This window comes from Nothoprocta perdicaria, unplaced genomic scaffold (genome assembly GCF_003342845.1).
Source record: "Nothoprocta perdicaria isolate Ctin4 unplaced genomic scaffold, notPer1 scaffold_10, whole genome shotgun sequence".
In the NCBI taxonomy this organism is placed as follows: Eukaryota; Metazoa; Chordata; class Aves; order Tinamiformes; family Tinamidae; genus Nothoprocta; species Nothoprocta perdicaria.
In genome coordinates, this window is record NW_020454094.1 from 981,316 (window position 1) to 993,365 (window position 12,050).

The 12,050-nt window shown below is 48.3% G+C and overlaps 1 protein-coding gene across 1 annotated transcript in view; it reads left to right on the plus strand.

Annotated features, from left to right (window-relative positions):
* The window catches only part of MEX3C (mex-3 RNA binding family member C), a 27,548-nt gene that overhangs the window by 11,779 nt on the left and 3,719 nt on the right, over nucleotides 1-12,050 (plus strand). Inside the window, exon 2 of the mRNA XM_026038951.1 lies at nucleotides 44-134. Within this exon, the coding sequence (XP_025894736.1) occupies nucleotides 44-134 (91 nt within the window). The remainder of the gene's footprint in view (nucleotides 1-43; nucleotides 135-12,050) is intronic.

The following is a 12,050-nucleotide window of genomic DNA, read 5'->3' on the forward strand; positions in this document are numbered from 1 at the left end:
GGCGGCCGCGCTGCCCCGCGGCGGCGGCCTGCCCGCCGAGCAGGCGGCGCTGCTCCGCCGCCGCAGCGTCAACAGCACCGAGTGCGTGCCCGTGCCCAGCTCCGAGCACGTGGCCGAGATCGTGGGCCGCCAGGGTGAGTGCGCGCGCGACCCCCCACGCGCGCCCCGCAGCGCCTTTGTGCCGCCTCGCCCCYCGTTTCCCACCCTTTTCCCCACCTTGCCCTCCCAGTTTGCCCCTGTTGTTTCCACCCATCCTCCCCAACTTGTCTCTTTTGTTTCCACCTTTTACCCTAGTTTTTCCACCTTTTTTTCCACGCCCCCCCCAATATTCCTTTCTTTTCCCCCCTCAATTTTCCATCTTTTCCCCACCCTTTCCCCCTCTATTTTCCCCTTTATTTTCCGGCCTTCTCTCTTGTATTTTTCTCTTTCTTTTTTTCCCCCAGCCTTCTCCCCTCTATTTTCCTTTTTTTTCCACCTTTCCCACCCAGTTTTCCTCTCCTCCTCCACCCTTTCCCTCCCATTTCCCCACATTCCCCCCCACCGCTTTCCTCTCATTTTTCCCTCCTATCCCCCCTTTATTCCATTCTTCCCCTTCTTTTTCCTCCCTCTTTCCCCCCATTTTTCCCTCCCACCTCCCTTTTCCTTTCCCCCCCCTTTTCCCAACCCTCCCTGCACATCCCTAAAGGCCCAAGCAGTGGGAGGAGGGAAAGGGAAGAAAGTTCCCYGGCCTCTGGAAGGGGATGCAGGGGGAGGGATTGTTTTGGGGCGGATTTGGGGCTTTTTGGTAAGTACTCAGGTGAGGATGGCTGTGCAGCACGGTGGGGGGGTGTTTTGGACGGGCCGCTTGCGCCTGCTTTGGTGATGCTCAGCCCCCCTTCCACGCCTGTTATTGTTATTGCTGCTATTACTATTATTATTCCGTTGTTTTCTTCCTTAAGAAGTGCTTTTGGAGGTGCAGGTGAGGTGACAGCCCTGCGTGTGGGACACGGGACACAGGCTGGTGCCGCGGCCACCGCTTCCCTGCATCCCGGAGCAGCAGGAGCCGGCCCGAGGCCTCCCCTGCTCCCTCTCATCGCTTCCCATTCCCAACTTCGGCCCTGGTCACACTCTGAGGAGCCAGCGCCGTGTCCCTGTCCCCGCGCTCCGCGGGAAGATCCCCCCTGGATTCCCAGTGCTGGAGCCGCGGGAAGATCCCCCCTGGATTCCCAGTGCTGGAGCCGGGATGAGCCTCCCCCTTCCCTTCCCTTTCCATGGCGCTTTTGGGCATTTGTTTCCCCGTGGCCGATGGGCTGTGAGTTGCGGAGCTGTGTCTGGGGTCCCCACATGAGTTTGTGAACTGCTTTATTTCTCTTGCATCTGGATCGGACGTGGATTTAGACCTATTTTCCCRTGTTCCTGAAGTGATGCTCCCTGGGCACTGGGGCCCATAGGCTTATGTTTCCTCACCTTAAGCTTGAAGCAGTTTGGGTGCTTTGGAAAACCACATGTGGGGCCCAGCAAATTCACCTGGCCTGGGTCAGATGTCCCCTCGCCGGCACCACATCCTGAAATACTGAGAAGTTCTTAAAACAGCAGCGTGGCCCTCGCACGCCGGGCAGGCAGCTTCCCGGCCGCCGCTCGGATGCGGAAGCAAAAATATCCTTTCCAAGAAATAATGCATAAGTGACTAAAGACCTCGATGGAGCCCCGTTGGGGACGGGGGAGGTGGAAAACAGCACCGAAAAGCTGCTATTGCTTCAGTTCTCCACAAGAGAAATGCAGAATATCGGGCGCTGAGGACCTGCTAGACGTCTTGGTTATYCACCAGACAGGACTGCTCTCTGTAGAGTATTTTCAGGTACTTTGAGCCACTTAAAAACAGGACAGTGGCGTTTGCATAAAAATAGGATCCTTGTTCCCGAGCAGTTCAGCTGCTGCTTCTGCTTTTATTTCTTATCTGATGTTGAGCTGCTTCGCTGGTGATAAAATATTTAGCCTCTGTGCAGAGGATCAGGTCATAAAAAGAATTAGTTACGAAAGAGGTAGGAGCAGAGGGTGAAATGTTTGGGGGGGGAGTGTTTGAGGGGGATATTTTTATTGTTACCGTGTATATTTGCACAAAAACGTTGCTTAAGGAGGTCCTTCCAAGTTCACACTTGTAAAACTGAACGCTTGCAGAGCTAATGTGCAGTTTGTGGTGGTGCAGCTGACTCCTTGCTGAGTGTGTTGGGGACAGTATAGACACGAGGTGGGCCCCCTGAAGCCAAGTCCTGCTCCCTGCTCTCATCCATCTACAGAGGAAGATGCTACAAATCCTCCTCCTCGCTGCCTTCCTCACCAGTTGCTTTCCTGGCTGAATTCCACTTAAGTTAACATCATGCCCATCTTCTCTGTGCTGTCATACTTTATGCAATATATAATCATATAAGGAGGATTCTAGGTTGCTTCAGATGCATTTTTTCTTTTTTTTCCCCCACAAAGATCAAATTTCTGTCCGCTCTGTTGCTGGCTTTGCAGTGTATAAAAAGAACTTGCACTGTCTGCAGGCCCCGGGACGTGGGTCCTGGAGCGCGGAGTTTGACCCGGGCTTCCTCAGAGCGTGTTTGTCACAAGCACTGACCCCGCTGAAAGAGCGGTGGGGATGGGAATTCCACRGGATTCTTCATCCAAAATTAATTTTTAGTGTAGGGGAAGAGAATTTCCAGGCACTAACTGTTTATCAGACCAAAGGAACCCCTGTCTCAAATGCTTTTAAACTTGACTCGCTCCCCCTTATCCCCCCTATAAAAAAAAAAAAAGCTCACGGGCCCTGGTCTGAGCAGTATAATATAGTTCTTTGTGGCCTTTGAAGTGGAGGAATCTCAAAGGTGAAGAACAAAGGAAAAGATATTCGTATCCTTTTATTCTTGTTAAGGCATGTGACTGGGAGCCAGGAAAACCAGATTCCATTCATGGCAGTGCACAGGCTTCCTGCGTGAATCCCAGCGAGCCTCCAATCCCCATCCCAGTATCCATGAGTCGGCTGCTTGGCCAGCTTGCTTTGCTGTCAGGAGCAGTAGGTGCACAAAGTTGTATTTTGTTTTTATTTTCAAATACTGAAAATTGGTAGCAAGAAAGCTGTGTTTCTGATGAGGTGACCTTATTGCTGGTCTGAGACAGGGAGCATACCCCAAATTAACTAAGCAGGTAGCCACACTAAAAAGGTCTCTGAAGATTTGAGTTAGGAGTGTTCGTTTTAATCTGAATCACACAAAAGATTCCCCAAAACCTGCTGTGGTTCACCTGGAAACTTGCTGCTATAGGTAAATGTGCTGGTGGTGATTTTCCGTGGCAATTTGAGAAGGATTTGGCAGGAGTAAGTGGGATCTTTGGTGCTCCCTGTATGCTGAGAAAAATGTCTCATTAAAACACTGAAAGTTTTGTGCAGTGGTGCAGTGACGGGGGGGMCATGTGAAAACACGAGTGAAAAACCTGAGAGGTGCTGGAAGGGTCAGAGGTTGGTCCCCTATTGCATCTCAGAGTGCATTAATTCTCCAGTCTTAAGTAAGTTTATTAAATGTATAGCTGGATGATGACTGCTAGAATATATTTGCTAACCCCTTTCAGCATCATGACTGTCAGAACAACGTGATATACCAAATGCTTACATCACTAAGATGTCAGTAGCATGTGTTTTTGTTGTTGTTTTATTTGTATTTTATATTTTTTCTCCCTAGGACAGCAATCAGGTTGGAGTTAGTTAGCTCCGAAGCCTAAAGCTTCTCCTTGCTGTGTTAGAAATAGTCCACCCTGAAGGATGGCTGCAGAACTGGAAGTTGAAACCAGGCAGGAGTCTGCAGGCCCCCTGAGTCAGAGGAGGAGGAATGATATCATCCCGCTGTGCTGATTCTTAGATCGATGATGACAAATTCCCTTTGCATAAGGCAGCCTTGCAACTGTAACACCACTTTTTTTAATGTATATTTAATGATCTTGGACTCCCTTTTTGCTGTTTGAATGTGGGCCCTTTGAGCGAAAGATTACCTCACCTAAAATAGTCCTGTAATTTGAAACAACAGCAAAAAAAAAAAAAAAGAAGCTATCTGGCTGATAACTATCTGTCATAGCTGATGGACAAGTAGTAACAATTCCTCTCCACCTTGGAGAGGGGAAGCAATGCTAAAGCAATCCTAAAACAAATACATGAATACCTACATTAGCTGAGTACCKTGTATAGGTGCCCTGTGCTAGGGTAATGATAGTTCTTTCAAAAAGACCTTAATACCTGGTTTCGTATCCAGAATGGATGCAGTAATCAGACTGAATAACTGACTATGTTTATTTGCTGGTATTGAAGGCTATTCTGTTACTCTGCCCTTATTCAAGGGTATTGAAGGCTGAGTTGTAAGAAGCAGTCAGCACAGCTATAGTTAAGTAGTCCGAATGGGATACTATTTTCTTAAAACTGGGTGCTTAAGATTTCAGTGCAAAGAATAAGTTTAATTTGCACTGTTGAAGCAATTACATATCTCAGTCTCAGTTGATCACTGCATACAATAAAGACCATAAAATAAATTCATATTTTAAAGAAAGGTGCTTGCGAAATTATTTTAAATGGAAGTTGACAAGGCAGTTGCACTTTTTTTTTTTTAAACCACAAGTAGGCTCCTAAATGGCTCATTCTGAAGCCTGAAAAAAGCCCATAATTTCTTTTTTTTTTTTTTTTTTTCAATCCAGTGTAAAAGGTGCTTTTCATCATTAATCAACATTAAAGCTGGTGCACTAAGGCTAGAGTCAGGAGTTCAGCACTTGAAGGCCATGAACAAACTGACATAGTCTGCCCCAGTCTGAAGCCTCAGTGCCCTATAGGTCTGGATCTATATCACAAACACTCCGGTGCTGCTGTTTGTCAGTTGTGCTCTGTAAAGATCCAGCCCAAGCTGCAAAGTCTGTCAGAAAGTTACAGGTTCTGCAGCTGGGGTCATAAATCCTAAATCCTAAATGCTGCTCTTGTCTGGGCGGCTGGGTGGGAAGCGCACCAGGCACAGAGCACGCTTGAGACTTAGGCTTTTCTCTCTTTGTGCAGCCTGCCAAAAACTCCCTTCATCTTTAAGTATGAATACCAGAAGTGAATGCCTGCCTAAGTAAGACTTTTGGGTAAGGCTGAAATTAAAATKTTGCAGTACTAATTCCTGATCTTCTGCACCTTTTGCATTCCCTGTAAAACTGCATTGTGCTAAAAGGTGTGTTTTAGGCTAAAATGTTATGTTTTAGTCTAACAACATAAACATAGAGAAGAAATCCATTTTAAAGCGTCTCCAATCTGCCCTCATTAACCTGTTATAGTGGCGTGAGGAGGCAGGGATGGATGTTTTAAGTTGTCGATTAAGTCAGCAGATCCTGTAAGCTTCCCTTACCCTTTYACCCCCTCTTTTCCAGAAATCCAAACCACAGTGTATTAAGAGAAATGTACTTTTAAACAAAAAGGAAAGTTATGTATCTCAGAGCTCTTAAATTTGTTCTTAGTGCTCTCTCCCTATTCCTTTYCTTCCCTCCCAAAACACTGCCAAGTGCAAAAGGATTTTCATGTAATTAAAGCAGAAGGCCTTAAAGCTCTCAATCAAACCTTTGTTTCCAGGTCCAGGTGCTTTTTCGGAGCGTTGTTTTCCTTCTYTCCCATCCAGCTCTTCCTTTAGGCTCCCAAGATCTCTCCCGTGGCCAAGAGCCCCGTTTTCCTCACTGATGTGAGCGCTACTGGGCTCTGCACGGAGTTCTCCGCTGCCTGCTTGAACAAAGATGCAGTATCCCTGCTTTCCTTTTCTCCTTGTAGTTCATTTTACACTTGGGCAATGTGCCGTAGAGGTTCGTCTTTAAAAACACAGCTTTATCAGCAGCCTTGAAACCGAGCTGTTGGATACAGGCRAAAACTTGCAAGACTTGAACTCTTCCCTTTTTTTGGCTCTCCACAAGGCAGGTTGAGCGGGATCCCTCTCCGCGTCCTCCTCCCTTTTGTGCTCCGAGATCTGCTCCATTCACTAGACCACACTAAATCACTCTTCTTTTTGTGAAGACATCTTATTTTTCCCCCATAGCCATTTGATCTGTGGGAAATGCTTCTCTCACGCTATTGTTCTTGTGCTGTTGTATCTTTGTACTTCTGCTCAGCAGCAGCTACCTCAGAGATCCGGTGCGAGAACAGTCCGAGTAATTAGCAATACAAGTTGCTGTTACCTCTGGCTCTTTTGCTACATGTAACGTGTTTATCCAGTTGCCATCTGTCCTGGGAATGGAGTACTCCTCTCTCCGTGCGATTGCTAATTGGATAAATTGTCCCGACCTGCCGTGCAGAAGGAGGCAGTCCACAGGCAGGCGACTTTGTTCTTAGCTGCATCAGGAGAGATATATATGTGTATATGCCTACATACACACATGTATATGCATGCGTGTAAGAGTTTGCATCTGCTGTTGTTGAAGCAGAGCCGTGTTGTTTTCCAGGGAAGATGAGATCCCGTGGAGCTCCAGCGAGCTGGCCTCCCCCGAGGACCCTTCTCTAACGTATCCGCGGCTCCTGCTGCTTCCTGCTCTTCCCATCTGTCAGCTCAGCAGCAGGAGGCCAGACAAAGTGCAGAGCTCTTGCTCCGTGCGCCCTGACGTTGCTGAGCAGTGAGCTGGGATGCCTTGGCTTTTGGCTTAAGATACTCGATTTCCAGGCTGTCTCCCTTGTACCCAGGCATGCCCAGGCCTGCGTGGCTCCCAGCGTCTCCGCATGCACCCTGGGGAGAAATCCCTACATTTATTTACGGTGCCTCCTCCCTCAGTCAGCACCTGGGGTGCCCTGTGCTGGGCTCTGCAGCACCAGAGCTTGCTGTCTGGAAAGCATCTTGCCTTTTGCTTCCTGCATTTCAGTTCCCAGCCGGGCGATGCCGAGTGCCGAAGCCGTGCATCRTCGCGGTGCTTGGACGTGCAGAAACGCAGTCGCAGGGAAGCGGTCAGCCCGTGGAAATGGGCAAGCGTGGCAAAGTTGTGATGGAAGCCCTGTAGGTTGCTGGGTGTGGGATGAGTCATATAGAAACGCTCCACAGTTGGGCACGGGGATTTGGTAACTGCGGTGTAATTAAAAGCCCTTGATTGCAGTGGCAAGTTAATGAGGGGGTCGGGAGGTGGGGGGAAATGCCTTTGGTATAAAATGCATTTATTTTTATTGAAAGACCCGTGGGTTGTGATCTTTAGGAATAACTCGAATCATCCTTTCTCCTGTATGGTGTGACTTGCTGACTTGTAGCCTTGCTTGCTGGGTTGTCACTAGGATTAGAATTGAAGGACAGGTATTACCAAGGTGCAGCACCTGGGGTGTAGAACACTTGTTTAGAGCTATTAATGTAGCTAGAGTCCAAAGAGGCAGAGCTTCATTCCCGAGTTCTGTATCGTAGCAGTATCTGTGTCTTATTTCAGATTTTAGCTTTGAAAATCAGCTCTATTTTGTGGATTCTCATTATGATGCATCCCTATTGTGTTAAATTGGAAATTTCACTTAGAAAGCGAGAAAAACCTTTGCCTAGAGACTTTAATTCAGCTTTACTTGCCTGTTTCTTACAGACACCTATAAGGAATTTTWGCTTGGATACCACTAGTGAATTAGATTGCTTTGGCTTAGTAGAGGAGCAGAACAATTGAGGAAGATTGAGCTCCATTGCTCATAGTCTTACCTGKGTCCATGCTGTCATGCATAGCTTCTCCTTTTCTTTTTTGCACTGTCCTGCTTCCAGATCCTGCGCAMACCACAGAACAAGCTGTGTCCATCTCTTGATGTATTTGTTAGCAACCTATGTCCAACTTCCACATGGGAGCTCCAATCTCACTGGCTAATTAACCCAAATAATGATCAGAACGTTATCTGTACTCCATAATGCTAAAGGGAAGTGATGCTGTTGCTGCTTGGTCTGGTTTGGGTTTTAAGATGGATATTCTGCTTGTGGTGAGGTCTCTCTGTGAGCTTATCCTCTGGCTGTAGAGAAAACCGTATAAAAATACGTGAGACCTACAAAATTTTGTTTGTAACTGATAATCTGTGTCCAAGTTTAGGATTTCTCGTCTCATAAAATGGCTTAAAAACAAAATGTAAACGCTATGTTTTTACAGCCTTCGTTCCTGAAATGAAAACGCTGAATGGGTGGGAAATTATTGTCTTGAGTACACAAATGTAGGGGTTTGGAGAGCTCAGCATCTTTTACAAGTGTAGAGAAATTACTTTCCTCAGTTTGCCTGGATTAASCAACTGTTTGCAGCAACTAGTTGGGGAAAAAAAAAATGATCAGGACTTGAAATCTTCCCAGTCCGTGAATAAAACCAAGGTGTGAGATGAATTAGCCAGTCTTAGGTTAGAGGCCATAGTAACCAGATTCAGCCTGCGAGCGGAACAGAGCACAGATAGTATTTCATATGACCCTAAAAAACGATTGCTGAGTGCCAAGAATCCTCTGGCCTTAACGTTTTGTAGCTGCAGACCGCTTTGGGAGGCTGAGCTCCTACACAGCCTAAAACTGAATTTCGTTTTCTATCCAATTTCACATCCATACGTCTGATAAATGGGGCRTGTGTCAGTTTTCGAATGTGTAAATTGTGTAAGTGCTTTTAGCCTTGTAATAACTAAGCAGCACAGTCTGTATTAAGGCGAAAAAGAATAATAATAATCCACCAGCGGGCACAAAGAGCTCTTCACAGAACAATTTAAAGCTTTCTCCTTCACCGAGCTCCTTGCTCGGTGTCCGCTTGCTGCAGAGCCGGTGGTCACAGCGCTCCACGTTCCCTTYAGATAAACTGTTTTTGGGATGCTCTCTTTTCCCCCCATAAATCACATTATTTGGAGGAACCAGATTAAACAGGCGCTGAGTTAAGAAGCTTTTGGTTCTTGAACTTGAGCTCCAGAGCTCCTAATGAGAACTCGAGGAGGAACATAAGTATAAGGTCCGACCCTGCTTTTACACGCCTTATTTTGCTAATTTTCTTAATCAGAAGCACTGGGGACTGGATTTCCTTGGGATAAGGTATGTTCCGTGCCGTGCTGGCCTATATTGATGGAAGGTGGTAGCAGGTCCCCTTAGATGGCCTGGGTTTTGGTACAGGCCTAGTCCCAGCCCTCAAGTCCTAGTTTTAGCGCTCGACTTGCTGCTTTTCCAGACGACTCCTGCCTAGAGAGGTGGACCCGGCACACRCCGAGCGTGGTGGCCACTTTGGGGCAGTTTCCCTCACGGAGGGAACCGTCCGACGCCTGGTTTAACGCGTCGCATCCTGTTTATGAGGCTGAAAGGTGGAATCGAAGCCGAGCACGAGCCGGCGAGCGCAGTGTGTGCGGTGGTTGCTGCTCTTTTTTTGGGGAGGAAACCAGCTCGCAGCAGCGTTTTTAGTAACTACCTGGTGGTTTTGAACTAGGGTGTCGTGGCTGGAACCACTGACATGAAAGCTCAGCAAAATCACCAATTCCACGGCCCTTTTTTTGGCCCTGTCTTTGGGGTCTAGGGCTGCTGCCTCTAACAGGRCAGCTCAGAAGGACACTTGCTGTCGTATTTTAGCCTGTGCTTTTACATAGCGTTAATGGCAGCGTGCGAGTGATAGCCCCTTTGGAGCTCCTCTGGAGCTTCTTGGGGAGTGTAATGTTGGTAGCACGTCTGAAACGTTGGGTGAAATCCTCCTCCTGAGGGAGAGGCGGGCAGGAGGCCGGACGAGCGTGGTGCCCACGGACACCCGGTGCGCCCCACCGCTGGGGTTTGGGCTGGACCCCGTTCTTCGTACGCCGCTTTAGCAGATAAGTACTGAACTTATGTCTAAGCAGGGGAGTTTTTTCCTCGCTTAAATATAGTCTTCCACAAAGAAAAAAAACGCTCCCTTCAAAAAAAATGACTTGCAGCCTTGCTATTGCCTTAACTTCAGCATGAAACACTCCTTCTGAATTCAGTAAAACCACCCAAATGCCTGATTAGGAGGACTTTTGGTTGTCCTGAAATTTGAACAACTTGAAAGGATTTGATTAGAGCAAAGATGCAGTCCAAGACCCGCATTCCAGTTTTTCCATCTTTCTGCATTTCAAAATCTCCGGAACTATCCTCTGATTTATTGAGGAAGTGTGGGGCTCTGTATTTTCTTTTTTTCCCCTGTCTCTTTGGAGTTTTTGCGTCTGAACTCGGGAGGTTGAGAAACTTCTTGCTTCATATGGTGGCCACATRACTTAATATCTGGCTGGTTTCGTGCCGGCTCGGGAGCAGCGCGTCTGGATGGGAGCAGCCGTATCGGCACCTCCGAGTGACTAATGGGAGCAGATAGGAAACAGCAGCCGAGTGAAAACAAATTGCAAGATCATTGCTGTGAGCTTGGTTTGCGCTTGGGGTTTTTTTGTTTGTTTGTTYGGGGTTTTTTCTTGCTCCTTGCAAGCAAAACTGAGCTGGTGTTGACTGATTCATTCAGAAATCTTGGGTTTCTTACGTGGCAATTTCCTTCCAACTTTTCAGATAAAATTTTGAGAGTCGACCTTGACAGCCTTGTGGAGTCAGCTGGCTTTTTTGAAGCCAATTTTTTGATGTTTATCAGTAGTGCTGTGGTGAGGCTGGGAATGGGAGAGCTCTGGACTTGCGCTTCCTAGGCGTGTGTCCCCAACCTTGAGAGGAGCTCTGTCCACCTTGGCCAGCGTGCCCTCCTGCTGCCCGAGGAGGGAGGGGAAAAGGCTCCTCTTTCGGTCAGAATTGTTGGGAAATGCAGCTGATAAAAAGCAAGCATTGGGAGCTTCCAGCTGATACAAGAAACTAAGCTGGAGGTGCAGACTTTCACCTTGCAAATTCTAGTTGCTAAATTGTCAGGGAAGCCTAGTCCACTTCATGTAAACTATGATTTTGGGCAAGGCACTGTGGAAGTTGGAATTACACAGGCTCTGAAGTATGATTTATAATACAGAATGTCAAGCAGAACATATGATAGGTACTCCTAGCATTTAAAAAAAAAAATGCMATCTATGAAATGAAGAAACGGAGGTGTAATTGCACAGCAGTCCACCTTCGGTGGCTGTWGGTGCTCCTTACTGTGCGGAGCCACGATGCAAACGTGGGGACAGAAACTATTGGAGTTGGGGGCTGTGGCCCTCCTGAAGTGCACGGAAATGGGATGGCTTCAGAACACGGCTTCTTTGCCGCTTTCACAAAGCATCTGACATCAGAGCTCTCCCGTTTCCTCTTTTTAGGAGATGGGACATGGGCGGCCTCCCGGGTGGGTGTCTGTGAAGGGCTGAGGTCGGTGGTTGTGTTTCGCCTTCCCTTCATCCCCACAGTCTGCCTCCCGGGTGCCCAGTAGCTTTCTCGGGATGGGATCTGGTGGCACCAAACCCCTTCCCTCTCCCGGACCTGCCGAACTTCTCCGCCTGCTTCCTGGTGGAGGTGGGACCTGTGGTAGCCCCCTGGGTGCCGAGGGAGCCCTGCTGAAGGCAGGAGGGCTTCTGCCTTCCCTGTATGCCGAGCAGTTCCCTGTTTGCTGCTTCTGTCCTCAAGTGCACTTGCTTGTCCTTCAAGGCGTAGAAATGTTGTCTCCAGCTGTAAGGGATCCACRGAGCACCAGTTTGAGAGATCACTTGGCAAACCTGTGGAGAGCTGTTCAAGGTAAACTAGGAACACAGGAACACCTTTCAGTCTGCATGCAAAGTGATACTTAAAAYATTTGCTCTGTAAAAGTTCCTTAGAGAATCCCAGGATGGYTGAGGTTGGAAGGGACCYCTAGAGMTCACCCAGYGCAGCCCCTGCTCCAGCAGGGACACCCAGAGCTCGGGGCACCCGSTCMCATCCCGGYGGGTTGGCAGATCTGCAGAGCAGGAGCCTCCGCAGCCTCCCTGGGCAGCCTGGGCCAGGGCTGGGCACCCTCACMCCAAACAAGYTCTTCCTCACRGSCACATGGAGCTGCCTGCGCTGCAACTGGCACCCACTGCCCCTTGKCCTGGCACYGGCCACCACYGAGAAGAGCTTGGCCCCTTCCTCCCCACGTTCCCCCTTCATGTGCTTATACGTATTAATCGGATCCCCTTCTCACCCTTCTCTTCTCCAGCGTGAACAGGCCCCACT